The sequence below is a fragment of the Nesoenas mayeri genome, assembly GCF_963082525.1.
Source record: "Nesoenas mayeri genome assembly, chromosome: 8".
NCBI lineage: Eukaryota > Metazoa > Chordata > Aves > Columbiformes > Columbidae > Nesoenas > Nesoenas mayeri.
Genome location: NC_137554.1, coordinates 35,573,031 through 35,585,440, shown reverse-complemented (window position 1 = coordinate 35,585,440; position 12,410 = coordinate 35,573,031). Strand labels below are relative to the sequence as shown.

At 48.2% G+C, this 12,410-nt stretch overlaps 1 protein-coding gene across 1 annotated transcript in view; it reads left to right on the top strand.

The window, feature by feature from the left end:
- FAF1 (Fas associated factor 1) overlaps positions 1-12,410 on the top strand; it is a 150,930-nt gene that overhangs the window by 110,009 nt on the left and 28,511 nt on the right. Inside the window, exons 14-15 of the mRNA XM_080348363.1 lie at positions 7,709-7,845; positions 10,351-10,439. Of these exons, the coding sequence (XP_080204489.1) occupies positions 7,709-7,845; positions 10,351-10,439 (226 nt within the window). The remainder of the gene's footprint in view (positions 1-7,708; positions 7,846-10,350; positions 10,440-12,410) is intronic.

The window sequence follows — 12,410 nt, the reverse complement described above, 5'->3', positions numbered from 1 at the left end:
CAGTGACCCAAATGCCTGGGGCAGCTTTTTGGCTGTTGATATCGTTGCCCTTGGGCACCTGTTTCAGGGCGTTACCAGCCTTTCTCAGCTCTGATGACAGGTACTTGTTAGTTTTAATGTTCAAATGATAGTTTTTCACTCTGCTTAAGCTTAGGAAAGAGTTAATTGACTAAAGCGCTTCTCAGCAGCAGGTTGTCTTCACCTGCAATTTCTGTCATCAAGTAATTAGCCATATTCAGGGTTGCTGACCCTTGCTACTGACCTCCCGAATGCCGCATGCCTGGGTGCAGACCAGCTGACCGTGCTCCAGCTGCCGGCCCGCCTGCCCGCCGGCGCTGCGGCTGCGGCTGCGGCTGCGGCTGCAGAGCCCCCGGGGCCGTTCCTCAGCAGCTCCGGCGCTGACCGCAGATCCCGGGCCCGTTGCTCGCAGGACTGCTGGGCGCTAAATCCTTCACAGGCTTCACAGCACAGTGTGAAAACCCTATCTATTGTATCTTGCAATATTTTATTGAATTTACTCTAATAGCAATACAGTGCCAGTCAATCCAAACAGGTCAGAAGTCTAATTAATGTTTTAAAAATAAAGGTTCCCAAACGCCAGGCAAGTTTCCATTTTCTGTATGGCTTGTTTTGAGGAAGAAGAGGAAAGGAGGTGAGGAGGGAACCCTTCTGTTCCGTGATTACATCCCACCCGCTCATTTTCTCCTTTTCTCCTTTGCTTTTGATTTTAATGGCGGTCTTAACAGAATGTCAAGATCAATTTGCAGCATGGTTTAACCCAAGGTTTGCATTCTGCCGGCAGCAATTGTCCTAGCGAACAATGCCGTGTGTTCTTGTAACTTCAGAAGCTTTTAGAAGGCTCATGGCAAGGGCAGCATCTAATGACTTTATTAGTGTAGGGTTTCAAAATGGGCTCAGTAATTGTTCACATCTCTTTGTCATCTAGTCATAATTACTGCATGGTATTGTTCGGGGTTGCACTTGTGAATAGTTTCCTAATAGCACTGAAATGAAGAAAAAAGGAAAAGGATAAAAGGTGATTGTCTCTTTAGATGGAGAACAAAACAGCCTGTATATGGATGATGGTTAAACTGTTTATTATACACCCACCAGAAAAGGTAAACTGTCCCTGCTTAAATATTTATATACTTCAAGGTAATTTCATCTTAGTAGTTTAAAAATGTCCAAATTTGGAAAAGTAAAAACCAGCAGAGAATGCATTTTAATCTGACTGTGATTAGTAACATTTAGATGTTTCTGTAATATTCAACTATGAATAGACAATGGTCTCTCTGTTGATGTGATTAAGGTTTTCAGTGCATCATTTTATATGGTTATAGCAATGCTTTAAGGTCATCTGAAAAAAAGCCAGAACTATTAAAACCACAGGAATTAACTGGTACATTTGTGAGCGTGTATTTGAAGTCCCCACTATAGAACTGCATCCTAAAGCAAGTTCTGTCCCACTGCGCTCAAACCGCAGCACAGCTTGCTAAGCTGGACAGACAGGGTGGGGAATAGACGTCCGGCGCGAAGGGTGAGGGCAGAGGAGCGGGCACGCGGGCTGGCTGCGCCGGGCAGCGGGAAGGGGGGCGCTGACAGGTCCGTGTAGATACAGGCGCCCACGGCTGCACCCCTGAAGTCTGACGCGGATGGAGCTGGGGCTCCAGAGAAACCTAGGTGCATCCAGGTCAGCAGTCAGAAGAAATCACTGAGCTGGCAGAGTCGGACTCACTGGTACCAAAACGCAGCTGAAGGGGGTGAATGGATCTGGTGCCGCGGGGTGCCCGATGGGGACACAGCTCTGCGGGACCGGGGGGCTGTCCCCTCCCCGCCCTGCGTGTCACCGCTCTGGCTGTGCGGGGGTCCCAGAGCTGCGAACGATGGGGTTCGGAGGTTCAGCCGCACCCGCGTCACTCCTGACCGGCGGTCGTCCGGTCTGATCTTGGCTCTGAGGGAGGTTTCTCAGCATTTCTCAGAAAGCACAGTTCCAGCACTGGACTGTCTCTGCAGTCTCTTTGGGCAGTTCACACTGACATTTAACCGGAGGTTCTCTTGCAGCAATCAGTGACACTTAGATCTGGCTCCACTCAGCAGACAATGAGGGTTTGTCTTCCTTTCTGCCGTTGTGTTCTTCGGACTTCACTGGTGCTGCTTTTCCTGGGATTTCCTTGGCCTGAGCAACCACAGCTCCTCAGCCTTCCCCCCAGCTGTCCCGCTGTCCATGGCTGTGACCGCGGCCTCACGCGGTCCTGCTGGGCCTGGCTCTCGCTGGCCTTGTTGAGCTGCATCGAATCCTGGTTTGTCAGGGTTCCTCTGGATGCTCTTACTGCCTCCAGTGTGCTTGTAGCTTCTCCCACTTCACTGGCACCTGTACAGTAACTCAAGGTACTCTGTTCTTATCTCGGTTGGTATTTAATCTGCGCAGCCCTGAGTAGCCCTTGGCCAAGGCGCGTTACCTGCCGCTCCGGTGTGGCAGGCGGTAACCAGACCTGGCGCTGCTGTGCGAGTGCCTCTCGTGCTCTCCGTTTTCAGAACAGCATTTCAGCAAGGGCTCCCGCTATATTGTACTTACACTTTAACCGATTATTTTGTCTGATGCCCGGTGGCATCTGAAAGGATGGATTAATGAGTTTCTAGAGGGGCGAGTTTTAGACTAAACTGGGTTATAAAGTATTTACGTTTGAAGCGTGCAGGATGAGATCAGACCTTCCATGTTTTATGAAGAGTGGGACAACCCACTCATTTGGGCTTTGCTCTTGCATGAAGAAGAATTGGATAAAGTAATGCTTGTTACATCTGAATCCCTGGATATTTAGCGTGTGGATGCTAAAGAGGATCCACTTTGCTTGATTCAGGCTGTTTGATACAATTTTAAACGGTGCCTTCCATCCGTTGCTCATTCCCCCTTGTGTTTGAGTCAACAGTTGTTTTATGACCCTGCCAATGTGTGTAAGACAGAAACTCTGTATTATGGAGACTATAGATAGCAAGTGTATTTAATATAACATTTCATTACCTCATCTTTTAAAAAAATGTAAATACCAAATACAAAAATGTTCTTTTTACATTAACATTTTAATGAGTCTTATGTTGACTTTGCACAGTATATTATTATAAAAATAATCATAAATCTTGCATATTTAATATTCATCGTTTCGTTCATGCTTGAGAAAGATGTAACATTTTTTTCACAGCCATTTCTAAAGTTTTGAAGTTTCTTAAAGTATAGTTTGCCTTGGGGAAGTATCTGGGCATAAATAAATCACACTTTGTTTGCTCAAATTTATCCCAATTGTGAACTGAACGCTGTTGCAGACTGAAAGGGAACCGATGTTTTGGAAGAGGTTACTGGGTATTGTCTTGCTGCTGCTTTTTGAGCAGGACTTGAGGCTGAGGCGATGCAGTGAGAACCATCTCCAGTGCAGAGTCCTTTGTGAGCAGCGCAGGGACACCGTGCACCGAGAACCATCTCCAGTGCAGAGTCCTTTGTGAGCAGCGCGGGGACACCGTGCACCGAGAACCATCGTCTCCAGTGCAGAGTCCTTTGTGAACAGCGCGGGGACACCGTGCGCCAAGAACCATCTCCAGTGCAGAGTCCTTTGTGAACAGCGCGGGGACACCGTGCGCCAAGAACCATCTCCAGTGCAGAGTCCTTTGTGAGCAGCGCAGGGACACCGTGCACCGAGAACCATCTCCAGTGCAGAGTCCTTTGTGAGCAGCGCGGGGACACCGTGCGCCAAGAACCATCTCCAGTGCAGAGTCCTTTGTGAACAGCGCGGGGACACCGTGCGCCAAGAACCATCTCCAGCGCAGAGTCCTTTGTGAGCAGCGCAGGGACACCGTGCACCGAGAACCATCTCCAGTGCAGAGTCCTTTGTGAGCAGCGCAGGGACACCGTGCACCGAGAACCATCTCCAGTGCAGAGTCCTTTGTGAGCAGCGCAGGGACACCGTGCACCGAGAACCATCTCCAGTGCAGAGTCCTTTGTGAGCAGCGCAGGGACACCGTGCACCGAGAACCATCTCCAGTGCAGAGTCCTTTGTGAGCAGCGCAGGGACACTGTGCACCGAGAACCATCTCCAGTGCAGAGTCCTTTGTGAACAGCGCGGGGACACCGTGCGCCGAGAACCATCTCCAGTGCAGAGTCCTTTGTGAGCAGCGCGGGGACACCGTGCACCGAGAACCATCTCCAGTGCAGAGTCCTTTGTGAACAGCGCGGGGACACCGTGCGCCAAGAACCATCTCCAGTGCAGAGTCCTTTGTGAGCAGCGCGGGGACACCGTGCACCGAGAACCATCTCCAGTGCAGAGTCCTTTGTGAGCAGCACAGGGACACTGTGCACCGAGAACCATCTCCAGTGCAGAGTCCTTTGTGAGCAGCGCGGGGACACTGTGCACCGAAGCGTCTTGTGGCAGGAAGAACTCCAAAGCTTTCCCACCAGTGTGTGAAAATCAAAAGGGACTACAGGAACATTTATATGAATAAGACTGTAACAGATAATCAGATCTGTGTTATTTATGTTGGTATGGGAAAAAAGGAAAAATTGATCTGAAATCCTAAGCAGTTTTTTATATTTATTTAGTAACTGCTGGTTTAATTGCTAGTGAGTCACAAAAGAAGTGAAGAAATGATGCTGTCTGCTGAAACTATTACTTTTCTTGATAAACTTTATTCTTGTAACTTTCAAAAAAATTTTGTAAGGATTTTTCCTTCATGAAACACTTTTTTAGCTTTCTCATTCTTCTCCCTCCTTGCATATTTCAGTGATTTGAGAAACAAAAGGACTCGCAGGGTGTCGCTTGCCGTCCCGTTCTGGCAGCGTTGCTCTGTTCCCGCCTTTGGCCGGCGCCGCAGTCACCGGGCCCACTGGGAGGCAGCGGTGCCGAGGCACGGCCGCCCCGCGGTGCTCTGCACAGGGACATCGCCGGGACATCGCGCACTCCGGGGGACGTGGAAGCAGAAATCCCCTCGTCAGTGGTGTACAGAGTAGGATACTGCTTGATGCACCAAATCGTTGTGGTCCTACTCACATACTCCTGACAGTGAATACTAGCACAGAGGAGATTTTATTTTTCCAGATATGTATTTGGAAGAAAGCAAAAGGGTCTGCAGATACGGCATCAGTAAAGGCAGAACAGGAAAAAATGCAAAATTATGTAGGTAGTTGTGGAATCTATTGAAAGGCATGAGAAGAACTGAGTGGGGATCGCGACTGAAAACGCAGCCCCATGCCACGCGGCGGTGTGAAGAGCTGGGGCGCGTTGGGGCAGCGCCGGCAGCACGCGGGTGCCTGAGCGGGAGGCGCCGGGCACTGCGGGTGCTGCAGGCGCTGCAGGCCGCAGCTGCGCTCCCATCAGCTTACTGCCCTTGGGCTGGCTTCACTGCCGTTCAGTTCAACAGACTTGTGCTGCCTTACTGGGTTCCAAAGAGTGGGATCTGCTTTGGTGGACCGTGCTGGCGGAGGAGTTTCTCGTGGGTATTCGCTCTGCTCTGAAGACACATTGACAACCACAAACATCCTCACGGCAGCTGCAGCGCCATCATGTGCCAAGGAAGCTGCAAGTGCTGGGAGAAAGAGTGGTGGTTTTCACTCCTCCTCAAGAAAGACGAAGGCAGCGGTGGCAAATCCATGGCGTTCGGGTCGGCATCGGCACGAGGTGCCCTTGTAAGTGGTACGTGAGTGCGCTGGCCGCTCCCGCTGGGAGGGAGAGCAGGCGGATGGCGCCCGTGGCTTTAGCAAGCGGCCCAGGGGAAAAAAACAGCCAACCAACAAAAACAAACAAACAAACCAAACAACAACAGCAACAACAACCAAACGCCAACAGCATGATGGGAGCTGTTGGCATCTGTTCTGCTGTTCCTCAACAGGAACGCGTGTGGCCGCACAACAGCCCGGCACACCTTCCGAAGCCAGGGAGCAGAACCTGTTCCCAGCCCCGGCTGTAGGGACCCCGAGCTGTCACCGTTGGGCTCTATGTTGGAGCCAGAAGCTCCATGTATGAAGATTCATCTCCTGGAAAACAGTTACGTGAGAGATCTTTTAACATACTGAAGTACCTACTTCACTGAGAGTTCTCTGCAATCAAAATCCCTGTCTACGAGAACGGATCTTGAGACTGAGTTATGGGTCAGCTAAATACAGAATTGATTAACAACCAGAACACAGAGCAAAGGAGACCTTGAACTCACATAGGCGATTTTGCTCTGGAAGATCAGCGTTGACTTCTGTGAGGCCAGGATTCCACCTGCATATTCCCCCTCAGAACCTGAACATGACAAACATTATTTAGCTTTAGAGTTTCTACGTCCAGACCTTCTGGACACTTTCTCTTAGCAGATGGTATTTCTCGATGTGGCTGTTTCCAAATAGCAGTCGCTACTTGGCGTGTTTGACGTTGTCTTTTTGTGTGATAGTTCTGAATCGCAAGAGACAAGGAAAGGTATTTGCCAGCACCGTTTGTGGCTTTGGAACGCTCTCTTTGAAATACCCGTGCATTGCCTTCCACCTGCCATGGCCACAGTTATCCCACAAGGGGACTCGAGGGGGTTTTACACTTCAGGTGCCTCGGACAAGCCCAGTGTTGTACTCATCAGATCGCCGATTTTTAGCCATTTCATTAGATGCAATATATATTGATTAAAAAAAATTACAATTTTGAATCTTTTCAGTATCTTTGAGAAGAAATTACTTGGAGCACTTGACATTTTAATGCAGTTTGTCTTTCCAGGTACGTTTGGCTTCTGATGCAGGTGACGACAGGACTTTGCTCATCAGCCAGAGCATACATTTCAGAGCAGTTGTTACCTAAAATATTATCACAAGGCATAAGAAAACACACGATTTAAGTTGCCTTTCATGGACATAATTAAGAATTAATAAGCCTGTACCAGTGGCTAGTCCTCAGAATTTCCACTGTTTTGCCTTTTGTGACCCGTGTTATTAAAAGTCCATTATTTTTACAGACTTTATTAAATTGGATCTTATTAAAGCATTCTATATTTGCATTTGGTCTTTCATAATTCATTATTATTATGACATTTACTTTTTACCATCAGATCTGAAAACATATCATAAGCTACCCTTTTCTCTTGAAAGAAATGCTAATTTCAAACAGTCCTCTAATGGAAGAGAAAAGCTTTATCAGTTTTTTCATTTATTCAGGATCGTGGTGAGAATACTAATGCTGGACTTGTGTATGCTAATAGCCAGAGCCTCTTGGCCAAGCGCTCGGAACCGCTGTGCGCAGGCCGCGCGCCCGGTCCCGGCGCCGCGCTTTGGTTCCGCCCGTGCGCACGGCGGCCCGGGCTGTCGGTACCAGATTGTGCGCTTGGGCGAAACGATACAGTTTTGATGTTCAGCAGGTTATGGCTCTGCCCAGTTTCTCTTTAGAAGTTTTTAGCAACTGATTTAGCAGGATTATGTAGGGGGGTGGTTTTGAATGACAACTGAACTGAAATTCTTCATCGAAGAAATCACTGTCTCAAGCAGTTACCAATTGTCTTAATTCAGGCAATCTGGCATCTGGCATGTTTGTAAATACTCTCCTAATCTAATTATGAGAAGGGAGAACGAGCTCTGGAATGTCGTGCAGAAGCCTAGATGCTAAAGAGTAGCTAACGCGCGGTTAAACGGCTGAATTTAACTTCATTTTCAGCCTCCCTTCAGCTCTCCAGCGCTAACGTGTCCCCCCTCTTCCCTGGACAGGTTCCTGACCATGTGCACCAGGCACTTCGGGAGTGTGGTAGCTCAGACAATCCGAACTCAGAAGACAGACCAGTTTCCGCTTTTCCTTATTATTATGGGAAAACGATCATCTAATGAAGTACTGAATGTAATCCAAGGTACAGTTCTCAATTTATAGTAAACATACTTCTTATGTGAGTATTGAAACTGCCAGAAGACGTCTTTGCTAACCGTTTCTTTTTGAAGATGTTCAGAATATGAATTTCTTTCACAACAGAAGCTTTGTTGCCATGATATCGATAGTCACTGTTCATAGATGTCTTAATTAACGTGGTGTTAGAGACTGAAGCTGCCATGACTGTAGTAGAATCATCATTTAAGTTTTCAGGTTTTTTAGAGTAGAAGCCAAATCTGAATGAGGAGCTACACTTAGTTTTACAAGTTTATAGCCATGTAAATTGCTGATTTCCAAAGGATTTTGGCTGCACGTTTTGTGTAGTGCTGGAATGCACTTAGTTCTGCGTGTGTGGCTCCTGTTGCGCGTAGTGTGTTGATATTGCCTGTTGCGCGTAGTGTGCTGATATTGCCTGTTGCGCGTAGTGTGCTGATATTGCCTGTTGCGCGCAGTGTGTTGATATTTCCTGTTGCGCGTAGTGTGTTGATATCTCCTGTTGTGCGTAGTGTGTTAATATTTCCTGTTGTGTGTAGTGTGTTAATATTTCCTGTTGTGTGTAGTGTGTTAGTATCTCCTGTTGCGCATAGAGTGCTGATGTTTGAACCTGAGCGGCTTTCTCAGCCCTGCCTGCCGTGTTGAGAGCCAGACGGGTCAGATTGAAGTTGTGAGTACAACCTCACGGAGCCGAAGCGCCGCGGCTGGCTGAGCAGCCGTCCCCGGGTGTGCTGGCAGCAGGATGCGAGCGGTGCGCGGTGCCCCTTCAGGCTGAGCGGCAGCCACGAGCAGCTGCCTCTCCTCTGCTCTCTCCACGGGTCTGCTTCGTGACACTGTCCTCATTTGTTTATTGCTTCTATCTAGCAACCTTGATTCGAACCTCCTTACTTTCCTGAGGAGCTGCAGCCTCAGGAAATACTGCCGTTTGCAGACAGCGTTGATGTTTCTTTCTGCATATGGGATTAATTATTTTCCTGAGGAATCTGAGTGCTTCTTCCTGTGGCCAAAATGTGAATTCTGCGTGGATTTTGTCTCCTTCGTGCAAGGTGCAGCTCAACTTCTGTGACTTAGGAAACTTATTTCATACAAATGACCGTAGAAGTAAATCTGTTGGTTTTGCAGGTGCAGCAGAGTTCAGCGTGTGTGTACCTGAGGCACCTGTGCTGCGCCCCCGCAGCCAGCGCTGCTTCCTGGCTCACGTTCCTTTACTGTGTTAGCAACTTGGTGACTCAAAGTCATCATGCGGCTTTAGATTACAAAATAATCCATATTATTTCATCGCATTCCTTAAGGAGTAATGATTCTTCAGGCTTTCTGCAGGCGATCTTTTGAACTAGACTAACCTGCTCATCTGTTGCAGCCTTGCCGAAATGTAGCTAAATGTGCTGTGCTTGTTATTTTCCCATGGATTGGGACACTGGCGTCTTTTAACAAGATGCCCTCACACAGGCGGCCGTCCCCGAAGTCGCGCGTGGCGTGGCGTGGCGTGGCATGGCGTGGCGTGCCGTGCCGTGCCGTGCTGTGCCGTGGTGTGCATGCCGTGTCATGCCGTGCCATGCCGTGGCGTGGCAGCGTTCCTGCGGAGGTGGCCATCGTGGGCAAGGGAGCACTGGGAGGCTCTGAGGGCCGGGTGACGCCGCGTGTTTGCAGGGGAGATACAACAACAGAGAAACTCGCGTCCCCCTGGCGTTTATTGAAGTGCAGACTGTCTGAAGTTTGCTCTCGATTTCTGGTTGTTCCTGGGGTTGGAAGTTACGGGGACGGTTTTATTTTCTCTAGTGGTGCTGTGGCTCCTGGTTAGTTGGCTCCTTTCACAAATTTGACCAGCATCGCCAGTGTGAATGTGGCTCTTGCCGGAATTGTTCTGCTGGGTCTGGAGGCTGGTTAGGCTGGCAGATGTTTGGCCGTGTCTCATGGTCAAAGTTTTATCAGAGGCAAATACACTCTAGACAATATCTTATACTATTGGAAATTTCCCTGCTAGTTACACCTGACTAGAGATGCACGTGCGCACCTGCGTTCAATCCCTATAGTTTGGTTTTTCCATTTTTTAAGCCAGTCGGCTTGGGTGCTGGTGCCAGCATCCCGGCTTTTGTTCGCAGAGCAGCTGCTTCCGTCTCGCTCGTTATACTTGGGAGTTCTGAAGCTGTAAAGCCAGTGCCATGTCAGGGAACCCCGGTACAGGAGGTTTATAAGCCTTCCCCTAACATCAGTGACTACAAGAAAACATGGAGCTATTCCATGCAGGCACAAAAGCATTTGTTCAGACTTGATCTACCTAAAGCTTCAGCCTATGATCAACATTTGTTTGTAAAAATAATACTGAATCTTCAATACAAAGGCAAACTGAAAGCATTCTCTGGAGATACGTGTATTTTCTACTCTGTCTTTTTTTTTTAAACTCTGCCTATTTCTTACGGATTAATTCTAAACTGACTTCTTTGTTGTTTAGTAAGTTTAATGATCGGGGTTCGGCTGTCTTCTGTGTTGCTAGGGAACACGACGGTGGACGAGCTGATGATGAGGCTGATGGCGGCGATGGAGATCTTCAGCGCCCAGCAGCAGGAGGACATCAAGGACGAGGTGAGCGCCGCGCGGTTCCGCGGCACCCCGCCACGCGCGGTCAGCCACTGGCGCTGGCTGTCGTGTCTGAGTGGCTTTTCTAGCGTCACAGATCAAACACGCCAAGTCTCCTTTGTATATTTATTTGGGTCTCTCAAAAAAACTCCTCCTTATTGGTTTACTGTCATTTTCAGTTTGTTTCCTTTTCATGAGTATTAGTCATGAGTAACTGTTTACGTTTGCAGTGGTATTATAGAACTTACACTCATACAAGGAAACAACAAGCACATTTCTTTCCCCATGACCAGTTCCAAGTCATAGGTAGAAAACGGAATTAGGGTGATACCTGTTAACAGGGGGTTGAAAAGCAGCGTTAACCGGAGTGATGGCAGTCCCGGATCGCCGCTGAGAACACCGCGGAGCGGGTGGGCGATGACCAGAGCTGCAGTCACGTAGAAGTGCACACAGCGAGCTATACAGCTGAAAGATGTTCATCTGTTACTCTGCAAATTGAGAGTGACATTTTGAAGCAATGAAGTACTTAGTGAGGAATTTATAATAATAGGCATGTTGCCATTCAAGATTATTCTTATCCTGTTGTATAGACATTGATTGACAATAATTCACTAAACACATTCTTCACATTTAAATCTTGTATCTCATTAGTACGAGATTTACTGATTATGGTTATAATAACATGCAGGCACGGTATCTGCACAATATCTCTAGTTCATTTTTTCTTCTTTATTTATGCTACCTGTAATTCATTGGTAAAGAAATTGACTTTAATTTTGTTAATACTGAACACAAATTCTAATATGAGGATTACAACAAAAATACAAGGCACAATATAATTGAATTTTTAATTGCGTTTAAGAGGAGTGTGTCGGTATGGGGGAGGGTTTAATGCTTTAATAAGAAGGTAAAATTCACATCACAGATGAGTTCCAAGAAGGGTTTAGAACTGGAAACTATAAAAGCTGATAGAAAGGAAGGAAACAGAAGGGAGTAAGAGCATATAAAGCCAGGGAGATAAGAGCAGCTAAGGGACAGGAGAAGGCACTAGAAAGCGCTGGGAGTGGAATGCAGGACAGGAGGGCGGAACTGTCGTCCGGAGCGGGGGATCGGTCTGCAGGAGAGGAGAAGCCGGCGGTCGGTGAGAGAGCCCTGGGAGGCAGAACCCGGTGAGTCTGTGCCGGAGAAGGTGCGGGCATGAGGGACACAGGCCGTGAGGGACACAGGCCGTGAGGGACACAGGGCCTGGGGGACCGGAAGGCTCGGTGGCCTCGAGGCCGCAGAGCCGGGCGCGGGTGGCGCCGCTGCGGGCCCGTCCCTGCTGCCTGAGGGTGCTGGCGGCCGTGCTGCGTCCCCGCGCGGTGCCGCGGGCGTTCGCTGGCTTCTTACCCTGTGCAGGGGAACGGAGACTGATTTTCACACGTTCCTCTCAGATCTGCTTTTGCCCAAGTCTTCTGTGGCCTTTTCTCACATCTCCTTTGCTTTTCTGTCACTGGGAGCACCAGTGACATTTCTTCCCTAACGGGAGTTTTCTCTGACACACTTTGACATTCAGAAAACTAATGGAAAATTTCGTGAAGTTTGGAGGCAGATTTCCAGACGCTATGGGTTCTATACACAAATAGCATATTTACTTATACCTGCGCTCCGCTTGTTACAAGCACACCAAGCAAGGTGATCTCAGACACTTTTGTCTTTGAAGCAGGAAGTTTAAAAACAGAATAACAACCTTGCTTTGTGAAATTACTGTTCCAGAGAAGGGTTTGACAGGCAGTCCTCGCTCAATAGAGGGCTTTAGCTTGCAAAAAATAATTGTCTTTTTGTGGTTTGCTACTTAACGTGAAGCGTTCTTGTGAGTCTTGTACTTGACAACTTCAAATGTTCCAACATCAACACCTTTTCTTTCTTAAGATGTTATTGCAGTTGGTACAATTTTTTCCCGAATATTACAATAGCAAACAGGATACAGAGTCCGGT